The sequence below is a fragment of the Miniopterus schreibersii genome (assembly GCF_964146895.1).
Source record: "Miniopterus schreibersii genome assembly, chromosome: 21".
Classification (NCBI taxonomy): Eukaryota; Metazoa; Chordata; class Mammalia; order Chiroptera; family Miniopteridae; genus Miniopterus; species Miniopterus schreibersii.
In genome coordinates this window covers 15,036,249-15,054,749 of record NC_138123.1, presented here as the reverse complement: position 1 = coordinate 15,054,749, position 18,501 = coordinate 15,036,249, and the positions used below count along the sequence as shown (strand labels likewise).

The 18,501-nt window shown below is 37.7% G+C and overlaps 1 protein-coding gene across 9 annotated transcripts in view; it reads left to right on the top strand.

Annotated features, from left to right (window-relative positions):
- The window catches only part of ARID4B (AT-rich interaction domain 4B), a 125,420-nt gene that overhangs the window by 27,667 nt on the left and 79,252 nt on the right, over positions 1 to 18,501 (top strand). For all 9 annotated transcript variants that reach the window (XM_081123954.1, XM_081123952.1, XM_081123950.1 and 6 more), the window contains exon 3: positions 16,016 to 16,126. In XM_081123954.1, coding sequence (XP_080980080.1) covers positions 16,016 to 16,126 — 111 coding nt within the window. The remainder of the gene's footprint in view (positions 1 to 16,015; positions 16,127 to 18,501) is intronic.

Here is an 18,501-nt window from a genome sequence, read left to right as displayed (position 1 = left end):
GCATGCCCCCTACTGGGAACCAAGCCCGAAACCTGGGCATTTGCCCTAACTGGGAATCAGCTAGCAAACTCGTGGTGCACGAGACAATGCCCAACCAACTGAGCCACACCAACCAGGTCTCATTTAACAGTTCTTATTGCAAATAGAAGCTGCTAGTTGAATCACTAGGTGGAGAATAAAGATATAGTTTAGTAATTTGCTGATAATTAGGCATTAATTTGCTTGATGTGTGGTGCATGTTCATCACTTTAGGGCAAATACAAAACTAAGAATACTATCCCTTTCCCACATACTATCATAAATACTAGTAGTTTCTAATGCATTCAAGAAGGTAAACATAGAGCTGTTCTTCCCCTGTAGCCTCTCTGGAATTTTCTCTTGTCTTCTCCCTTGCTTTTATAGTCTCTCCTGCAGTCTGGATCTCTCTCTCGTTTAGTTTTCTTAATTTACTGGTCCAGATCTGTTCTTATGAAATGGGAATCAACAGTGAGACGAAGAAAGATGAAATTCTTCTTTATCCCTTTATTCAGTTAGTCACTAAATATAGAGATGTCTCTAGTTGGTCCTTCTCTCTCTGTCCCTACATTATATCTCATTCTAGATTATGGCAAAAGAGAATCCTAACAGGTTTCTCTGATTCTGTCTTGTATTCTTGGAGCCCATTTTCCACATGGCAACCACAGTGATCTAAGACGTCATCAGATCATGTCATTCTGCATAAAATTTTATAATGATTTTCCTGTTGCTTTCAGGCCATGCTTCTCTGTTGGCTATCAAAATACTTCTTGATTTGGTCATTAATAATTGTAGTCTCTCTTATTGTCACCTTTCTCCTTGCACTGTACTTCTCCAGAGTCTGTATTTCTAATTTCATTTCATTACACATTTTGATTCTTTTTCCCAGGCTTACTTTCACATATCCTTCCCTGGTGTCCTAAGATTGATTTTCCTTCTTTGTGCTCCCCTTGTACAGAACCTGATTGCAGTAGTTATCTTTGTGTTGTAATTGCTCGCTTGTTTAACTGTCTCTTCCACTAGATTCCTTGAAAACAGACTAGCTCTTAGGTTGTATCTCTAGTTCCTAACTAATGCCTGGTATATTATATAGGCTTTAGGTCAAATATGTGGATTAATGAATGGTTAATCATAAAACCTAATTCTCAGCCATTTTTCTCCTTTTCTTTCTCTTGTTCTTTCCCCACCTAGTGATGGAGGGAACAGAAGAAATGGGGGAAAGGGTAGAAGGAAGGAACTGGAAGAATGGGAGGAAAGTTTGCTGCCGGGTGCTTAGTATTCTATGCCAAATTCTCCCTGCAACCCCCATTCCAAGGATAAAAGAATTTATTATCGTTATTACAAAGAATGGATATTTCAATTTCAGATTTCTGGGTGAGGGATATGGTTTTTAGTTTACAAACTAAAAAGGCAATATTTATGCTTAAGTATTTAGGGGAAAGTGGACTGATGCCTGCCATTTACTTTAAATTCCTCGTCTGATAATTCCAACATCTTTGCCATATCTGAGTCTATTTCTGATACATGGTCTCTTTCTTCAAACCATGTTAGTATGCCTTGCTATTTTTATTGATGGCTGGACTTGATGTACAGGTAAAAGGAATTGAGTATACAGTGTATAGGCCTTTAATGGGAAGTTTTATGTTTATCGGCTGTTTTTTTGTTTTTTTATCCTCACCAGAGGAGTGAGGATATTTTTCACATTGATTTTTTTTTTTTTTTTTTAATATGGAAGGATTTTATTTTATTTTTTAATTTATTTTTTATTTTATTTAAAATTTTATTTTTGTTTAAAATATTACAGATGTCCCTTTTTCTCCCCAATGACCGGTTTTACCCTGTCCCTTCCCCCTCCCCAGTCCCTCTCCCCACCATTGTCCATGTCCTTGGGTTGTGCATATATGCATATAAATTCTTTGGTTACTCTCTCCCCCTCCACCCATCCGCCCTCCTCCATCCCTCTGACATTCATCAGTCTCATCTATGCTTCCATGTCATTGAATCTATTCTGTTCATCAGTTTATTAAGTTCTTTAGATTCCACGTATAAGCGAGATCATGTGATATTTATCTTTCGCTGCCTGGCTTATTTCACTTAGCATAATATTCTCCAGGTCCATCCATACTGTCCCAAAGGGTATGAGATTCTTCTTCTTTACAGCTGTGTAGTATTCCATGGTATAAATGTCCCACAGCTTTTTTACCCACTCATCTACTGATGGGCACTTGGGCTGTTTCCAGATCTTAGCTATTGTAAACTGTGCTGCTATGAACATCGGGGTACATATATTCTTTCTGATGATGAATGTTTCAGGATTCTTAGGGTACATTCCTAGGAGTGGAATCACTGGGTCAAGTGGCAGCTCCATTTCAAATTTTTTGAGGAACCTCCATACTGTTTTCCACAGTGGTTGCACCAGTCTGCATTCCCACCAGCGGTGTACTAGGGTTCCCCTCCCTCCACACCCTCGCCAGCCCATGTTGTTTGTTAATTTGTTGATGGCAGCCATTCTGACAGGTGTGAAGTGATACCTCATTGTGGTTTTAATTTGCATTTCTCTGATGATTATCTATGTTGAGCATTTTCTCATGTGTCTCTTGGCCATCCTAATGTCCTCTTTGGAGAAGTGTCTAAGTCCTTTGCCCGTTTCTTAATTGGGTTGTTTGTCTTCCTCTTGCTGAGTGCTATGACCCATTGATTTTAGAGAGTGGAAGGGAGAAGAGAAAGAGGAGGGGGAGAGAAACACCCGTGTGACAGAGACACATCGATTGGTTGCCTCCCACATACACCCCAACCTGGGGCGGGGATCGGACCTGCAACCCAGGTACGTGCATGCCCTTGCCCAGGAATCAAACCCGAGACCCTTAGTGTGCAGGCCGATGCTTTAACCACTGAGCCATGCCAGCCAGGGCAGAATTTGGCTGTTTATTTTCTGTAGCTGTAGGTATCAGAAGCTAAAATTTCCTCTACTGTTCTTGTTTTTATCTTTGAGTTTTCCTAAAGTCTTCTTAAATAAGGCCTGATACATGCAGTTTTTTCACTTGTAATCTGTTTTATTATACAGGAGTTCTGTTGATGTGGTGGAAAGGTGTGGGGGAAGGGGAAGCATCCTATAACCCTTGATCAGGTCTCATTCTTTTCCTGTGCAGGTGCCCCAGGGCTGTGACCTTTCAGGTCAAGTGCTCTCTGGCCCTTCTCTTCCTTAGATGAGACAAGAAGGCTTGAGGGGCTGAAGTTGAGAATTTCCTTCCCCCAGGTCACTTAGGCTCTGATAAAATAGTTTCTCTTGAGGGTAGGCCTTGTTTAGAAAAACAGAATGGGTCTGGGCTTATGTCAGAATGGTGAAAGTTTTCCCCCTTTCCCTGCTAGGGGCACAAGGGAATAAGTCCGTCCTTCCTTCCTTCCTTCCTTCCTTCCTTCCTTCCTTCCTTCCTTCCATCCATCCATCCATCCATCCATCCATCCATCCATCCATCCATTAAAAAAAATATTGATTTGAGGGGAGAAAAATATTCATTTGTTTGAAACATTGATTTGTTGCTCCACTTATTTACGCATTCATTGCCAATTCTTGTATGTGCCCTGACTGCGGATGGAAAGCATCCAGCCAGGGCACGAGGGAATTTTTCTCTGATTTTTTCTGTGAGAACCTGGCATTTTGCTCAGGAAAATGTGGGGCCTCCACTAACACAGCTTCCCGTGGAGGTTTTTTTTTTTAATATGTCTTTGTTGATTTCAGAGAGAGGAAGAGGGAGGGAGGGAGAGAGAGAGAGAGAGAGAGAGAGAGACAGATATCAGTGATGAGTCATGGATCTATTGCCTCCTGCACGCCCCCTACTGGAGATCAAGCCTGAAACCCAGGCATGTCCCCTGACCAGAATCAAACCATGATCTCCTGGATCATAGGTCGACGCTCAACTGCTGAGCCATGTAGGCGGGGCTCTTTATATATTTCTAAACATAGTTTGCAAGTAATTTTTCTTTTTAATGTTTTTTGGCATTGGCTCCTGAATAGGTAGAGTAATTTAATTTATATGTTAGTTACCGACACATTTTTAAAAGATGATGGGTTGTCACTACCTGATAGGCAGCATGGAACAATATTGAGTAGAAATCCAAGGTTAGTTAGTTATTCCTCTAATTAGTTATCTTCTTAAAATCACTTAAAGTTCTGCCTCTATTTGCTTATTTATACCAGTGGGCAAACTTTTCCTGTTTACCTAGAGTTGTTTTTTTGTATTTGAAAGATGTCAAATTTATTATTTTGTTATAATATTAAAAAATATATAAGGAGTAAATATTTCCACATTTGTTTAATCTAATTATTCTGCTTCTAGTATTCTTTTTCTCTCCCTTTCTCCCATTTTAATTAGTTAACTTTTATGAAAAACCATAATGCAATAGGAATTCTTAAACTTTTTGGGGTCTGTTGAAAGCACAAGCTTTATTTTATACATATATTCATATTCTCCAAAAATTCTGTTTTTAATTGGTGAGTCTTCAGAGACCTGCAGAAACACTTCTATAGTGTCCAGGTTAACTCTTCTTATAGAGTAGTCTTCATCCATTGTCCACAGCACCTTGGTTTACCAGTTGTGCTTCCAAAATCTCACATACCCACAAAACTTAATTTTTGCATTGACTAAATTTACATATTATTATCCCAAAGTCTACCAAACACAAGGTTGCCTTTAGCTTATTATATCCTCTGAAGTAATCTATAGCAGCATATTTCCTTCTATGAGTTAGAGGCAGTAGTGAGAGATAAAATCTAAAGATCTTGGGTTTACTAGACCATATGAAAACTTTAGCTTTGAGGATATAAGTAAGCAAAGTCAGGCCTGTGAACAGTTTTCACACAATATCAGTGTTCAGGGCAGACCAAGTGACTATTGGGTTAACTAGGACCTACTAGAGACCCTTATTAGGTGCCATTATGCTTTATGTAGTGATTGTGGTTTTTTTATTTTAATCCCTTCAAATATGCCACTAAATTCTTTGATTAGTAATATATTAATTTCTTATATCTTTAATATTTCTAGCATTTCTTCTTGGCCTTTTAAATGGTATGAAGAGTATATTTTTATTAGATATTACCCGCTATTTAATAACTTGTGTTGCACCTTGAGGCGTGCTATGTAGAGTTGCCGTGGTGTGAAGCAGCCTCATGACAAATTATCACTTGCAATCTATATAGTTGGTGACTTTTTTATTTGGGGCTCACATTTGAAACCACTGTTTTTTCTGTTTTTATGTCTTAACAACATACAAAACTAACCATCAGGTGTTAGGACTTTGTAACTAAGTTTGAACTGTTGGAGATTATGACTTCTTTGAGGTATTTCAGTGTAGGTTTTCTTGCACTTCACTGGCCAAGGACTGAGCATGTGATTCAGGTTAGGCTTACTGGATATTAAAAAGACTAAGAAAATGGAAATAAAATATCAGACTATTTTATTTTATTAATGGGTCAAATAAAGATAATACAAACATGTCAGATTTTATGATATTGTCCATGTTTTTAACCCATTAGGTGAACTGTCAAAGAGTTCATAATACAAGTAAGAGGATGTTAGAAGTCCTCAAGACCACCTTCAGGTTTGTTAATACACTGAGAGAACTCACAGGAGTCAGTGTATACTCATACTTAAGCTGTGATTTATTGCAACCAAAGGATACAAAGCATAATCAGCAAAAGGAAAAGATGCTTTGGTGAAGTCTGAGGGCAACCAGGTGCAAGCTTTGAGAGTATTCTCCCAGTAGAGTCACACAGAAGGCACTTAATTCCCCTAGCAATGAATTGTGACAACATATCTGAAATGTTGCCAACAGGAAAGCTTTTTAGAGACTCAGCAGCAAGGATTTTATTGGAGGCTAGTCACATAGGCACCCCATGCCTGGCACACATCCACATTTCCAACTCTGAGAATGAAAGCAGGTGTTCAGCATAAACCGTATTGTTTGTACATACAGTTTAGGCACAGTGAACCACTGTTTCAGTTTATTGTGGGAACCCTCCTGAAATCCATGTCCCCAATAAGTTCTTAGATGCCATCCAAGGGCCTTACAAATAGGCCAAAAAGAGCAAGCAATGCCTACTGTATTAACTCCTTTCTGCAGGGAAGTATTAGCTTTTAATTTTCTTAGTTTTTACTTTTTGCATGGATAATTTTATCTTACTGATTTTTTTTTGCTAGAATCTTTTTATGCCACTTTTCTATATTATTTTAAATGAATCTGCTTTTATTGCCTTACTTAATTCTGTGTGTATGTTAAATATTTTTTTCATTATCACCATTCTGACATCTTTCAAGTCTTATGGCTTTCATTTTGGCCATTTCTACCATAATACCTCATATTACATGGGTCTGGAAACCAAATAGAGTTTCTGAGTGCTAGTTGTTGAGTATATCTGTTACAGGTTCCCAGTGAGGACCTAGAGAGATAACCTTTAGGTCATGGGTTCTCAAACTGGGGGGTACATCAGAATTCCCTGGAGGGCTTGTTAAGACATAGATTGCTGATTCCCTCCCCCAGAGTTTTTATCTAATTCAGGATGTCTGGAATGGGGCCTGAGAATTTGCATTTCTAACAAGTTCTCAGGTGATGCTGATGCTGTTGGTCCTGGGAGTATACTTTGAGTACCTCCTTTCTAGTTTCTAATATCTACAAACTATGTAACCAAGAACAATGTAATCTGCAAAATTTACCTATGTGAGCACACCTACTTAACACAGTATGCTGAAAGTGAATGAATAGTTGAAGGCCACTGTCATCCCCTGTGTGTTGTGCAAGTGCCACTTTTCTCTCAGGAGGTATGTGTTCACAAACACATGGTTCGTGTAGATCAACTTAAGTAATATTTATTAGAGCCCTGGCCAGATAGCTCAGTTGGTTAGAACAGTGTTCTGATATGCCAAGGTTGTGGGTTCGATTTCCAGTCAGGACACATACAAGAATCAACCATTGAATGCATAAAAAAGTGGAACAACAAATTGATGTCTGTCTCTCTCCCCCCCTTCTCTCTCTAAAATCAACAAATAAAAAATTTAAAAGTATTTATTAGAAAAACTTATCTATTTTTAAGATAAATAAAGAAAAGATTTCATATTTTTGTGTGCTCAGTGAATCCTCCCTACACCACTTGGAATTTATCATCACACCTGGGTAATCATAGTCCAGTGGATTCTCTCTTCAACATTTTCTTGGTGAAAATGGATTAGCAAGTAGCATTTAAGGGCTCTATTGGATTTTCTTTTCAGCTAGGAATCCTTAGGGAAGGGACTATCATTGAAATATTTTTCATGACCTCAGTGGGGCCAGAGAACCCCAAGGAGGCAGTGTTTATCTCGTGGCAAGGTGGGCACGGCCCTTTCAGTAGGTGGCAGGGCAGGTTTGATAATGAAATTCTGAAACTATTCTGATACATGTGGGATGCTTATGTTGATAAGCAACCTTTTAACGTGTTTTGATTGGTATATTTTTTTTAATGTCATGTCTGATGAATAATCTGATGTAAGCTCTCCTATTAGAATGTCTTGAAATTGAGCCTTTTTGATTCTCAGAGCCTATTGAAAGAAGGCAAGAAGGAGTACCCTGGAGGGCCTGTTATATATCCCTGTATGATTACTCTTTTTTTGGTTAATCTTTACCCGAGGATATTTTTTCCACTGATTTTTAGGAGGGGGGGAGAGAGAGAGAGAGAGAGAAAATCATCCATGAGAGAGAGACACACACATCGATTGGTTGCCTCCCGCACACACCCTGACCAGGCTGGGGATTGAATCTGCAACCCAGGTACATGCCCTTGACTGGGAATCGAACCTGTGACCCTTCAGTGCTCTGGCCGATGCTCTAATCACTAAGTCACACCAGCCAGGACAATTAATCTTTCTTTTTGATGGCTTCTTCTAAGGTCGTACTTTTGAGGATATTAAACAGGATAAATACTTGGTTGATGGGCCAAGCAGCCATCAGGTGGGGGAAAAACTAGTCATAGCTCCATTAGTGATATAATGGCTCCAGTGTAGGTTGCTCAGGACTCAGAGCTCAATGAGAGAAGGCCCAGTAATTTGGTAACAGGAGAAAATACACATAGGTGGAATCCTGTGGGCCAGAGTGATTAGTAGTGCAAAGCTGGGTCTTGTTCATGTGCAATAGAGTAGGAACAGCATCTGAGCCGATTGTGGAACAGGATTTACTGTTAGGTGTCTGGGGGTGTTGCTCTGTTGTTTCCCAGTTGCTTAAAAGAAAATGAAAAAAATCAGTGTTAGGTTGAACCATATAAAATTGCCAGTATTTGTCTTTTTTGATCTGTAAAGATAGCAGTTTCATATGATTTAATCTAATATTTGCTGAGTGCTTATCCAGGACCTGTAAGTGTCCTAAAGACTCTAAATATACTACCTCTTTAATTAAAAACTGGTAAGCACCCTACATGATAAGTTGCCAATCTGTAGAGAAGAAATCAAAATCACAGTAGTGGGGTGACATGCCCGAAGACAGAAAGCTACTAAGTATATGAATAGCAGTCTCTCTGATTCCAAAGTTAGAGATTTTTCACATTTGCCAGGTTCTTAGTGTGTACACTGAGCAGTCCAAGTGGACAACCACTCTGAAATCAGATAATCAAAGTGGCTGGCGTCAGGAGAGCTAATGAACCAAGACCTGAACCTCCAAGTTCACAGGATTTTCCTCCTCATTTACTCTCTCTGCCATCTACCTGTCATTACTTCTGACTCCCTTGTCATCTTCTACTTCATTTACCCTTCTTTCACTCCTTCCCTACTTCTAGCTCCCTCTTTTGCAGTCATGAAGAAATATACATAAAGGTTGATGGACCATAGGCAGGGCTATATAACAATTAGCAATCACTTTATAGATTCACATTTAAGATATGGAAGAACATTCAGGCTTTATTAAGTGAAAAATAAAAATTTACAATTAAGAATAGTTGATCAAACTATGTGTTCATCTGTCTGTCTGGTTGATGATTTTGCTGTGGAAAATATCTAGAGTGGTATTCTAATTCTGTGAATCTGATTTTTTCCTTAGTTTTCTACTGTTATTTTTATTGGTAATAAAACAAAAATGTAATATTGTTATTTTCAAGTCATCTAAAGAGTTTAGTTGATGGAGAGTTTTAAGGACTATTAATATGTTTTGGTAATCGAGCAAACTCTCAGAAAGTATTCCAGGTGCATCCATAGCGACCTCTTTTGGGGCGATTTGAAATGTCCTCCCTAATGCATCTTAATTCATGCCCTTCGGTATCGCTACCATTTCAGGTAGGTAGAAGCTGTAACAGTGTCGGTGTAGGGTTTCTCTTTGTAATTAGGAGTTTTGAACTGGTTGCACCATTAGGCTCCTAATTTCCAGATCTTAAAGTTTAAATATTATAAATAAACATGTTGTGTACAGAGAGTGATGTTATCCTAAAGCATATTCATTTGCATTTGAATAAGGTTTTGACTGAATAACAAGATAACAAATAAGATTAACCTCTTCTGAGGGCAAAATGAATTGGCTACTTTTGTGTTATATGAGGAAAGTGCCTTTGGTTTTTAAGCATGTAAACAATTCCTTAAATACAGTAGGTACCTAATAAATGTGACCCTAACATGTGTCTCTTACCTCTGCTGATGAACATTCTAGTTAGAATGTCTGTTTTGAGTCATTTAAACTTGTAGGAAAATGCAGATGCCCTCTGGTAATATCTGTGACTAGCGTGCATCTCTCTGGTTCATAGATGTGGGTCTAAATCCCCTAGAGTAGCTTAAGTTTTAGAAGGATTGTTAGGACATATAGGTAGCATCCAGAGAAGATTTAAAAAAATATATTTTTAATTGATTTTTTTAGAGGGGAAAGAAGAGGGAGATGAAACATGAATTGGTTACCTCCTGCACATCCTCTACTGGGTTTCAAGCCTGAAACCTGGACATGTGCCCTGACTAGGAATTGAACCAGTGACCTCTTGGTTTATGGGTTGACGTTCAACCACTGAGCCACACCGGCCAGGCCAGAGAAGATTTTTTATTTGGAAGGAAGCGCTGATTTTTAAAAAATATACATTGATTTTTGATTTTTTATTGATTTTTTTTTTTAATTTTAAAATTTTTAAGAGAGACAGAAACATCGATTTGTTACTCCACTTATTCATGTATTCATCAGTTGCTTCTTGTGTGAACCCTCAACTTTGGTGTATCAGGACAATGCTCAAACCAGTTGAGCTACCCAGCCGGGGCCTATACAAGAACTTTTAAAATCCAGTAAAAAAAAAAAAGTAACTTAGATAAAGAACATAAATCAGTAATTCATAGAAAAAGATACACAAATGGCCAGTAAATAGATAGTACTTTTTCAATAATTTCAAATTTATATTGCCGAGAATACATATAATCTGTGTGTGTGTGCGTATGTGTGTGTGTATATATATATATGCATACCAGTTGTCATTATTTTTCAACTCTTTGAGAGCAAGCTGCAGACATGATGTCCTGTCACCCATAAGTACTCCAGCATGTAATTCCCAACAAAAAGGACGCTCTCTCTACCCTGTACTCAACCTTCTAAATTAGGAAGTCAGCATAGGTATAACACTACTGTACTAATTTCACCAACTCCCCTAATGTCTCCTTTTTCTCTCTCTTGTGCCTGCTCTATCCAGGAATACATGTTGAATTCGATTATCATGTCTCTTCAGACTACTTCAATCTAACACTGTTTCCCAGTGTTCCCATATTTCATGTCCTTCAGAGTGTTAAGGAATGTAGACCTTACATTCTGTAGGATAAGTTCAATCTGGGCCTGTCTAATTTTTCTCGTTATCAAAGTCACTCTTGGCAGGTATATCATAGAAAGGATGCTCTTTTGTTCTCACTGTATCACATTATTCCACTGATAATTGAGTGGTATTCCAGGATTATACTAACATCCCATTCTTCATAAAAATTCCACTCATCAGTTTAGCATCTATTGACAGCACTGAATCAAATCAGTTTTTGATAGTTGCCAAAAGATGATTCTCTATTTCCATATTCCTGCTATATTTATTAACATTCTACTATAGGGAAGAGCTTTCCCTTTTCTGCATTTATTTATTCAGCATTTATTTGTCAATATGGACTCATGAATACCAGTTTCACTGAATGTAATTTATCATTAATTTTTTAAACTGAGGTATAATTTACTTACAGTGGAATACACATATCTTACGTCACTCAGTTTTCACTTATTTATACATCCCTAACCAGATAATAGGACAACCAATATTTATTTATTTGTTCATTCATTCTTCCTTTTATTTACTTTTAATTTTCACCTGAGGACATGTTTTTTATTATTTTTTAGAGAGAGAGGAAGGTGGTGGGGGGGAGACATGAGAGAGGAACATTGATCCGTTGTCTCCCGTACGCACCCCGACTGGGGGATTGAACCCAAACCTATGTATGTGCCCTGACTGGGAGTCGAGCCTGCAACCTTTTTGGTGTATTGGATGATGCTCCAGCCAACTGAGCCACTCGGCCAGGGCGAACCAATATTTATTTTGATGCTTAAAGTTTCCCCCACTTCACCATTAGGAGTTCCTTCAAGGTGGCTCCAGGTCCCTTTGAAATGACACAATCATTCATTGAACATTTCCTTACACAAGGTGTTTTCAGATCCTTCTTGTACTTTTCCTTGCCCAACTTTGAAATCATCCATTTCTCCAAGGACCACTGGTTCCTTTTAATGTGGGATGGGATTTAGAAATCAAGATAAAGGCTACTGCTATGCTTTTTGTTACTGGGCTGTCAGTTGCTCTGAGGCCTTATTGGTGGACAGAGTTAGGAAAATATATGAATGTATGTATATGTGTATATATATATATATATATATATATACACACACACACAAAGAGAGAGACACAGATACATGTGCATGTACACATACACCTGTTACTACTTGTTCACTTTTCTGTGTGTGTGTGTGTATACTGTTCTAACTTCAGTCCAATACCTTAGACTTCTTTATAGCCTTTCCCCTTTCTTTCTTTGGCAGTGAGAAACATAACCCCACTATCCTCAGTGTCTTTACTTAATTGATCAGTCAGTTTACTTGGTCAGTGTGACAAATGTTCCAATCATACCCCACATTTCCTCTGTCTCTGGTCAGCTCCCACCATGTCCTGAGCCACAGGGACTGCCTGTGCTTCCATGTGCTCCACCAAACTTCTCAGTGCCTTGTATACTCATTATTTGTCCCCTTCCCTTACCTCCTGTGCCTCCCCAACTCTTACCCCTCACTACCCCATGAAAAGGAAGAGAGGAAAAGTAGATTGCACAGTTTTATTGAATGTACTCATTTTTTGTATGTCCTAAAAAATTGTGCATTTTAATTTTCAGCTTAGTTTTTAAATGATACACCCTTTGGTATATAGGTGTTAGTATTTTTCATTGATTCATCTGTTGGAATTATCTCCATTATGGTTTTAATGCCTGTTTGAGATTGTCATATACAAAAAGTTGCTTTTATAGATTTATTTGTATGTTTAAGTGTATTTACTGGAGGTTTTAGTATCAAATTGAGTACTCTTGTTTTCTGATTCTGGCTGCATTGGCACTGCCTAGTAACCAGTTTGAATGCTTACTCTTTTTAAGAAACTATCTCAATAAAATGCCATCTAGCATGTTTTGCTTTAAAAAAAATAGATCTTGAATAAATATTTCTTAGGCAGTAGTATCAACATTAGTCAGCCATTTGGAGAATTGATTCAGCTATTCTGTTTCTAAAACATTTTATGTATTGGTGTACTGCATCCCAGAGTACAATAGAGATTGCTGTTGATTCATTTGGGCACTTATGTTTCCCTGGCATTTTGGCTTCTTGAAGGTTTAGTATTCACCAATAGCTAAATTAAAAATCGTTTATGCTTCTTAGTGTTCTCATGGAATTCAGTGGTTTTTAGGTGCCAGTGAGGGCATTTGGTAGATTGAGTGGAAAAATAATTGTTTAAGCGATGCTGATAATTGTGAGGTAGCCGTTGCCTTGACAACTAGAAAACTGTTCTGTTTGCTAAATAAAGGGATGGTAATTTAGTAGTTTAATTTCCTTTTGGCATGGAGGTGCTACATAAAACGTTTTATTTTAGCCTCTGAGATGGTCCATATTATTGACCAAAATCAGAAAGGCAGAGCAAAAAGAGAAGGTGAGAGGTTTTTTGCTTTGTTTCCTGAAGGTAAGAGTTTTTTTTTTGTTATATTTTTGGTTGTATACACATGTATACTTACCAGGGTGGGTGTTGGGCAGAGGACTCTTAATTAATTAGCTTATAATTTTTTGTGTATCTCTACGTTGGACCAAAGTACAGTAGCCTGAGAATAGGTGTATAGTCTTGGTTGTCTTTCTGCCACTCTAAAGGGTTGTAGTACACTTCCTTATGGAGCATCCCATCAATACTTAACCTCTCGCTATAGAATGCCACATGATTATTTTTGATTTGTATAAGGGGTAAGCGCCTCCTTGTATAAATATATAATTATAGTGGCATCCGCTATATGTAGGATCTGTTGTTTTGTTTTTACTGTTTTTATTGATTTTACAGAGAGAGGGAGTGAGAGAGAGAGAAACATTGCTTGACTGCCTGCTACATGCCCCCTACTGGGGATCAAGCTTGCAGCCCAGGCATGTGCCCTGACTGGAATTGAACCTGTGTGACCTTTTGGTGCATGGGACAACAACCAACTGAGCCATACCAGCCAGGACATGTAGGCACTTTTTAAACTCAGTTTCCCCCTAGATTATTAAGTAGTAATAACAGACTTGTTTTTTACCCTGTATGCGGGCCGTACACTTTTCCTGTAACATTTCAACCCTCATCCCTCTGTGATCCCTGTTACTATATCCTGAGGCACAGAGGTCCTAGCCCAAGGTCACCTAGCTGCCAGGTGGTAGATTTGAACCTAACCGTCTAATTCAAGAGCCTGTGCTCTTAATTATTATATTATACTGATTCTCATTAATATAGTCACCCCAAATACATTGGAGAATATAGAAAAGTATTAGTAAGAAAATTCAAAATCACCCATAATACAAACTGCTACAGATTATACTTCTTTTTATTGTTCTGATGAAGTACTATAATTCCAGTGTTTTCTTTTAAAAAAATCGGGGTTTTTTGAAAAGGAACAGGTAGGTGTATAGATGAGACAAAAATGTCCGAGTTAATTGTTGTGGGAAGCAGGTTCCGAGTATTTGGAGGATTTATTAACACAGCCCTGTCTCTTTCTGTATATGTTTGGAATGTTCCTTAGGGTACATTTTAAAAACCAAAGGATATTTTCCAATTGCAAAAAAAACAAAAAGGAACCTTTTTAAAAAAAAACAGGAAGTCTTTGAATAGAATGTTTTCATACACGTATCCTTTCATTCCACTCCCTTTCCCATAGGCTAGTACCTCTTTAACAGTTGTTCCTATCTTTATGATGTATGTTTTTTCTATATGTATAATATGTACATATATCTTTGATTATTTCTGCATGTCTAGAAGTAGAAAAGTATAACATTTTAAAGACATACACATATTACCAAATATCTTGTGGTATTTTCTCATTAGATTTAGTACTGGAAAATAATATATTCTGAGGAGTACTGACATTAGTTGAAAAAGGTGAAGGAAGTGGATTAACTTTTAATTTGTACTCAATTCACATTGATTTAATTGTTTGCCCATATTGAGTGTTTTATAATATTAATTGTAATTGTTAATAGCTAAATACTTCAGGCATCATAACTGAGTGCTTTTTAATATTTACCCCATGTTCCTGATGTGAAAACTGGCCATTAAGGAGGTTGGCTGATATTTTTAGTTGTGGCACCCTTGTCTTGGTTTATGTAATACCTCCCCACCTTTAAAAAAGGTTACTAAAATTATTTTGACATAAGTATGGGCACTTTTATTACATAACATTACAGTTTTTAAAAATGTTGATTTTTGGAGATGTTAGCCACAACTATAAGGGTGAATTTACTTCCAAGATCCAAATGAAATTGATACTTTCATTATTTGTGGCTGTATAACAGCATTTTCTTTCTTATGTTTTATGGAATTTTCTGCAGGGTGGTAATAAATGTTAATAGAAAAAAGAGGTTCTTTGGACAAACAGATTGGGAAATAATGAGGCAGAGTGGGAATTCATCCAATAAACCAGTTTTTCCAAATTCTCCCTCCTTTTCTTTTTGGTGGAGCTTCTTGGGATATTAGTATTTCTTATGAAACACTTTGAGAAAAGCTACTTACATAATCTTTCTTTGGCTATGGAATAGATTAATTTAAGCAGAACTCCTTAGAAATACAGATTCTATGCAGAAATATACCTGATTGTAAAAAGTCAGAGAAGCTACATCAGGACTGTTAAAAAGTAAATCAACAAGTGGGAAAACTTAAAATATTATTGAAGGTAGAAGGATAAACAAACAGTGAATCCCTGCCCCAAAGCATTTCAGACATTTTGGCTAAGTAGTTTGAATACATGTAATTTCCCCTGTCCCTTTTATGCCATTCTAAGAATTGTCTAGGTAGCGATATATTCTGAATTTGGATGCCTGTAAAGATATAGCCTTTTAGAATAAATTTCCTCAGCCTTTGAGCTTTAAGAATCTGCCTTTTCATGGTCATATAATAAATATATATTTGAATGGATGGTGGATGGAGGGGGTGTGAAGGAATGGTATGTATTTGTGATTGAGCTAATTCATTTTGTGGACCATGTGTATTTTAATAGAAAAAGATGCCTTTATATTTTATATGATGTACATTTAGTACATTTAAATAGACTTTATGATGCTCATTTTACTTATTTTTAAGTTAGAGTATTTCATAGGTTGTTCTTATTAACAAATACATATTACATATTCAACTATTACAATTTTCATAGCTATAACAGGATTAGATCTGCCATTCTAAAATCTGATTGTGGAAAAGAATTAGAGAGTTTAAAATCTAATTTGTTTACATTTTTAGGCCCTTGATGAACCTCCCTATTTGACAGTGGGCACTGATGTGAGTGCTAAATACAGAGGAGCCTTTTGTGAAGCCAAGATCAAGACAGCAAAAAGACTTGTCAAAGTCAAGGTACAGTATATGTAGATTTTATAAATTGTATGTTTAGTGTTTAATATTTAAACTTTAGTTTGGTGAGTATATTCAATAATTTTTTTCTGTAAGATGAGTTTAGTTTCTAGGAGTAATGGTTGTGAAAATACCTGAAAAAAGCATTACTTGTGATTTTTTAAAATATATCTTTATCGATTTCAGAGAGGGGGGGAGAGAGAGATAGAAACATTAGTGATGAGAGTCATTGATCAGCTGCCCACTGCACGCCCCCCCACTGGGGATTGATCCCGCAACCCTGGGCACGTGCCCTGACCGGGAATCTAAGCGTGATCTTTTGGATCATGAACTCATGGCTCAACCGCTGAGCCATGCCAGCTGGGCTGTTTGTTATTTTAAAGTATTCCAATTGGAATGAAATTAGATTAGTACAGTTGGGGGTTTTTTTGTGTGTGTTTTAAATCCTTACCCTAGGAGTTTTTTCAAAAAAATAGAATTTAGAGAGAGGAAGGGAGGATGAGAGAGGGGGAGAAACATTGGTGTGAGAGAAATATTGATTGGGTGCCTCCTGCACACGCCCCAACTGGGGATCGAACTCACCACTTTTTGGTGCATGGGATGATGCTCTAACCGACTGAGCCATACCAACTAGAGCAAGATATGTCTTTATTGATTTTAGAGAGAGAGGAAAGGAGGAGAGAGAGAAACATCGATGTGAGAGAGAACCATTGATCAGCTGCCCCCCACACAAACCCTGATGGGATCAAACCCATAGTCTAAGTATGTGCCCTGACTGGGGATCGAAGCTGCCACTGTTTGGTATACAGGAGAGTGCTTTAACCAACTGATCCATTGGGCGAGGGCGGTGCAGCTGGTATTTCGAATGCCGCTTTACTGTAGACTCGTATTGTTTGCATCTTTAGCCTTTTAGAGTCATGTAGTTTAGTTCCTTAATTTTATTGTAACAAAAAATGAGGCTCATAAAGAGTTAGTGATTTCTCCACGGCCATTATAGCAAATTAGTGGCAGAATGGGATTTATCCTAGTCCATTAATTTTAAGAGGATCTCCCCCAACCCTTTAACCATGAAATTGAGATGTGATTTATAATTGATGGTGTCTTTGGTAACATTGAACTATGTTAGATCTAGTTGTTGATTCCTGCTCCTCTGACCTTTCTTGAAAAATCTTTCTAAAATACTTGTGTTTTGTCTCAGATAATTATAGAAATGTAATTGTTTACATTTTAGTAAATTATCAGTATTGAAAAATATGGGACAAGTGAAATATTTGATGGTAGATATTTGTCAGTTGTTTATTGAGTGGCCAGCTGCAGGGCACTGTTAGATGGGGAGGATGGGGATGTGAAGGTGACCTGGTCTCCATCCTCAAGGGATTTATAATCCAGATTAGCAGATACCCTGTAAAATATTGGTTTAAATATCCCCAGCTAAACAGGTCAGAGAGGTGGTGTACTTCTCGTGGAGAGTATCACAGTCTCTTCGGGAGCTTTTTCCATGCCATGGTCTTTCCTTCCTTTTGCATGGATGTGTTATAAAAATCTCCCTGAGCGATTCTACTCCCTAGTTAAGAACTGTAGTGATAAGGCCTTTAACAGTAAGTCTATAGGTTGCTAGTCTTAGCCTCACTCTACCTTCGGTTTTCACATGCTTGGTGCCTGTTAGCTCTACTGTGATTTGAGTATGTGGGTACACTTACTGTGCTCTTATAGTGGCATTTCCTGTTCTGACTTCACACGCTGGTGTTCCTTCAGCACATTTTTTTCCACTGTTAATCTTAGAGATTAAGAGAAAGCTTTCTAACAGTTTTCTCCCTCGTACAGGGCTAATGCTAGCACATGCAACACCTTAGTGTGAATTAGACAAAAGTCCTCCATCCCAGTGTAGAACCTCCTCAGCCAAGCCTGGTGTACACCTAAGCACTTTTGTGCCAGTTAGAAAAAGGTGTTATCTTTGGGTAGCAAAACAGTTGTTACTCCAGGACCCATGCTTTGGTCTGCAGAGCACAGGCTGGATTTTAGCCCTAACTTGAAATCTCAGCTGGTGTCTCTGTGTAATGAATGAATGACATGTAACAGCTAAGTGACATGTAACAGCTCTGCAGTTGCTTCCTGTTAATAAAAGGAAGAAAACTGCTAGTCTCTACTGCCTCTTTTGATAGCAAAGTACCACCAGTACCTTATGCCTTATAAATAATGGGTATCTAAAAATTATTATTAATGTTTTTGGATGCTCTAAAATCTGTTTATAATTCAAAGTTAATGATTTTCTCAGTAGATAGATACTGTTTTTTTATGCTAGCTTTATTTGTTCATGAGTCAAAAGTTAATAAATTTTGCAGCAGTTTGTTGATAAACTTTTTCCCCATCAGTTTTCA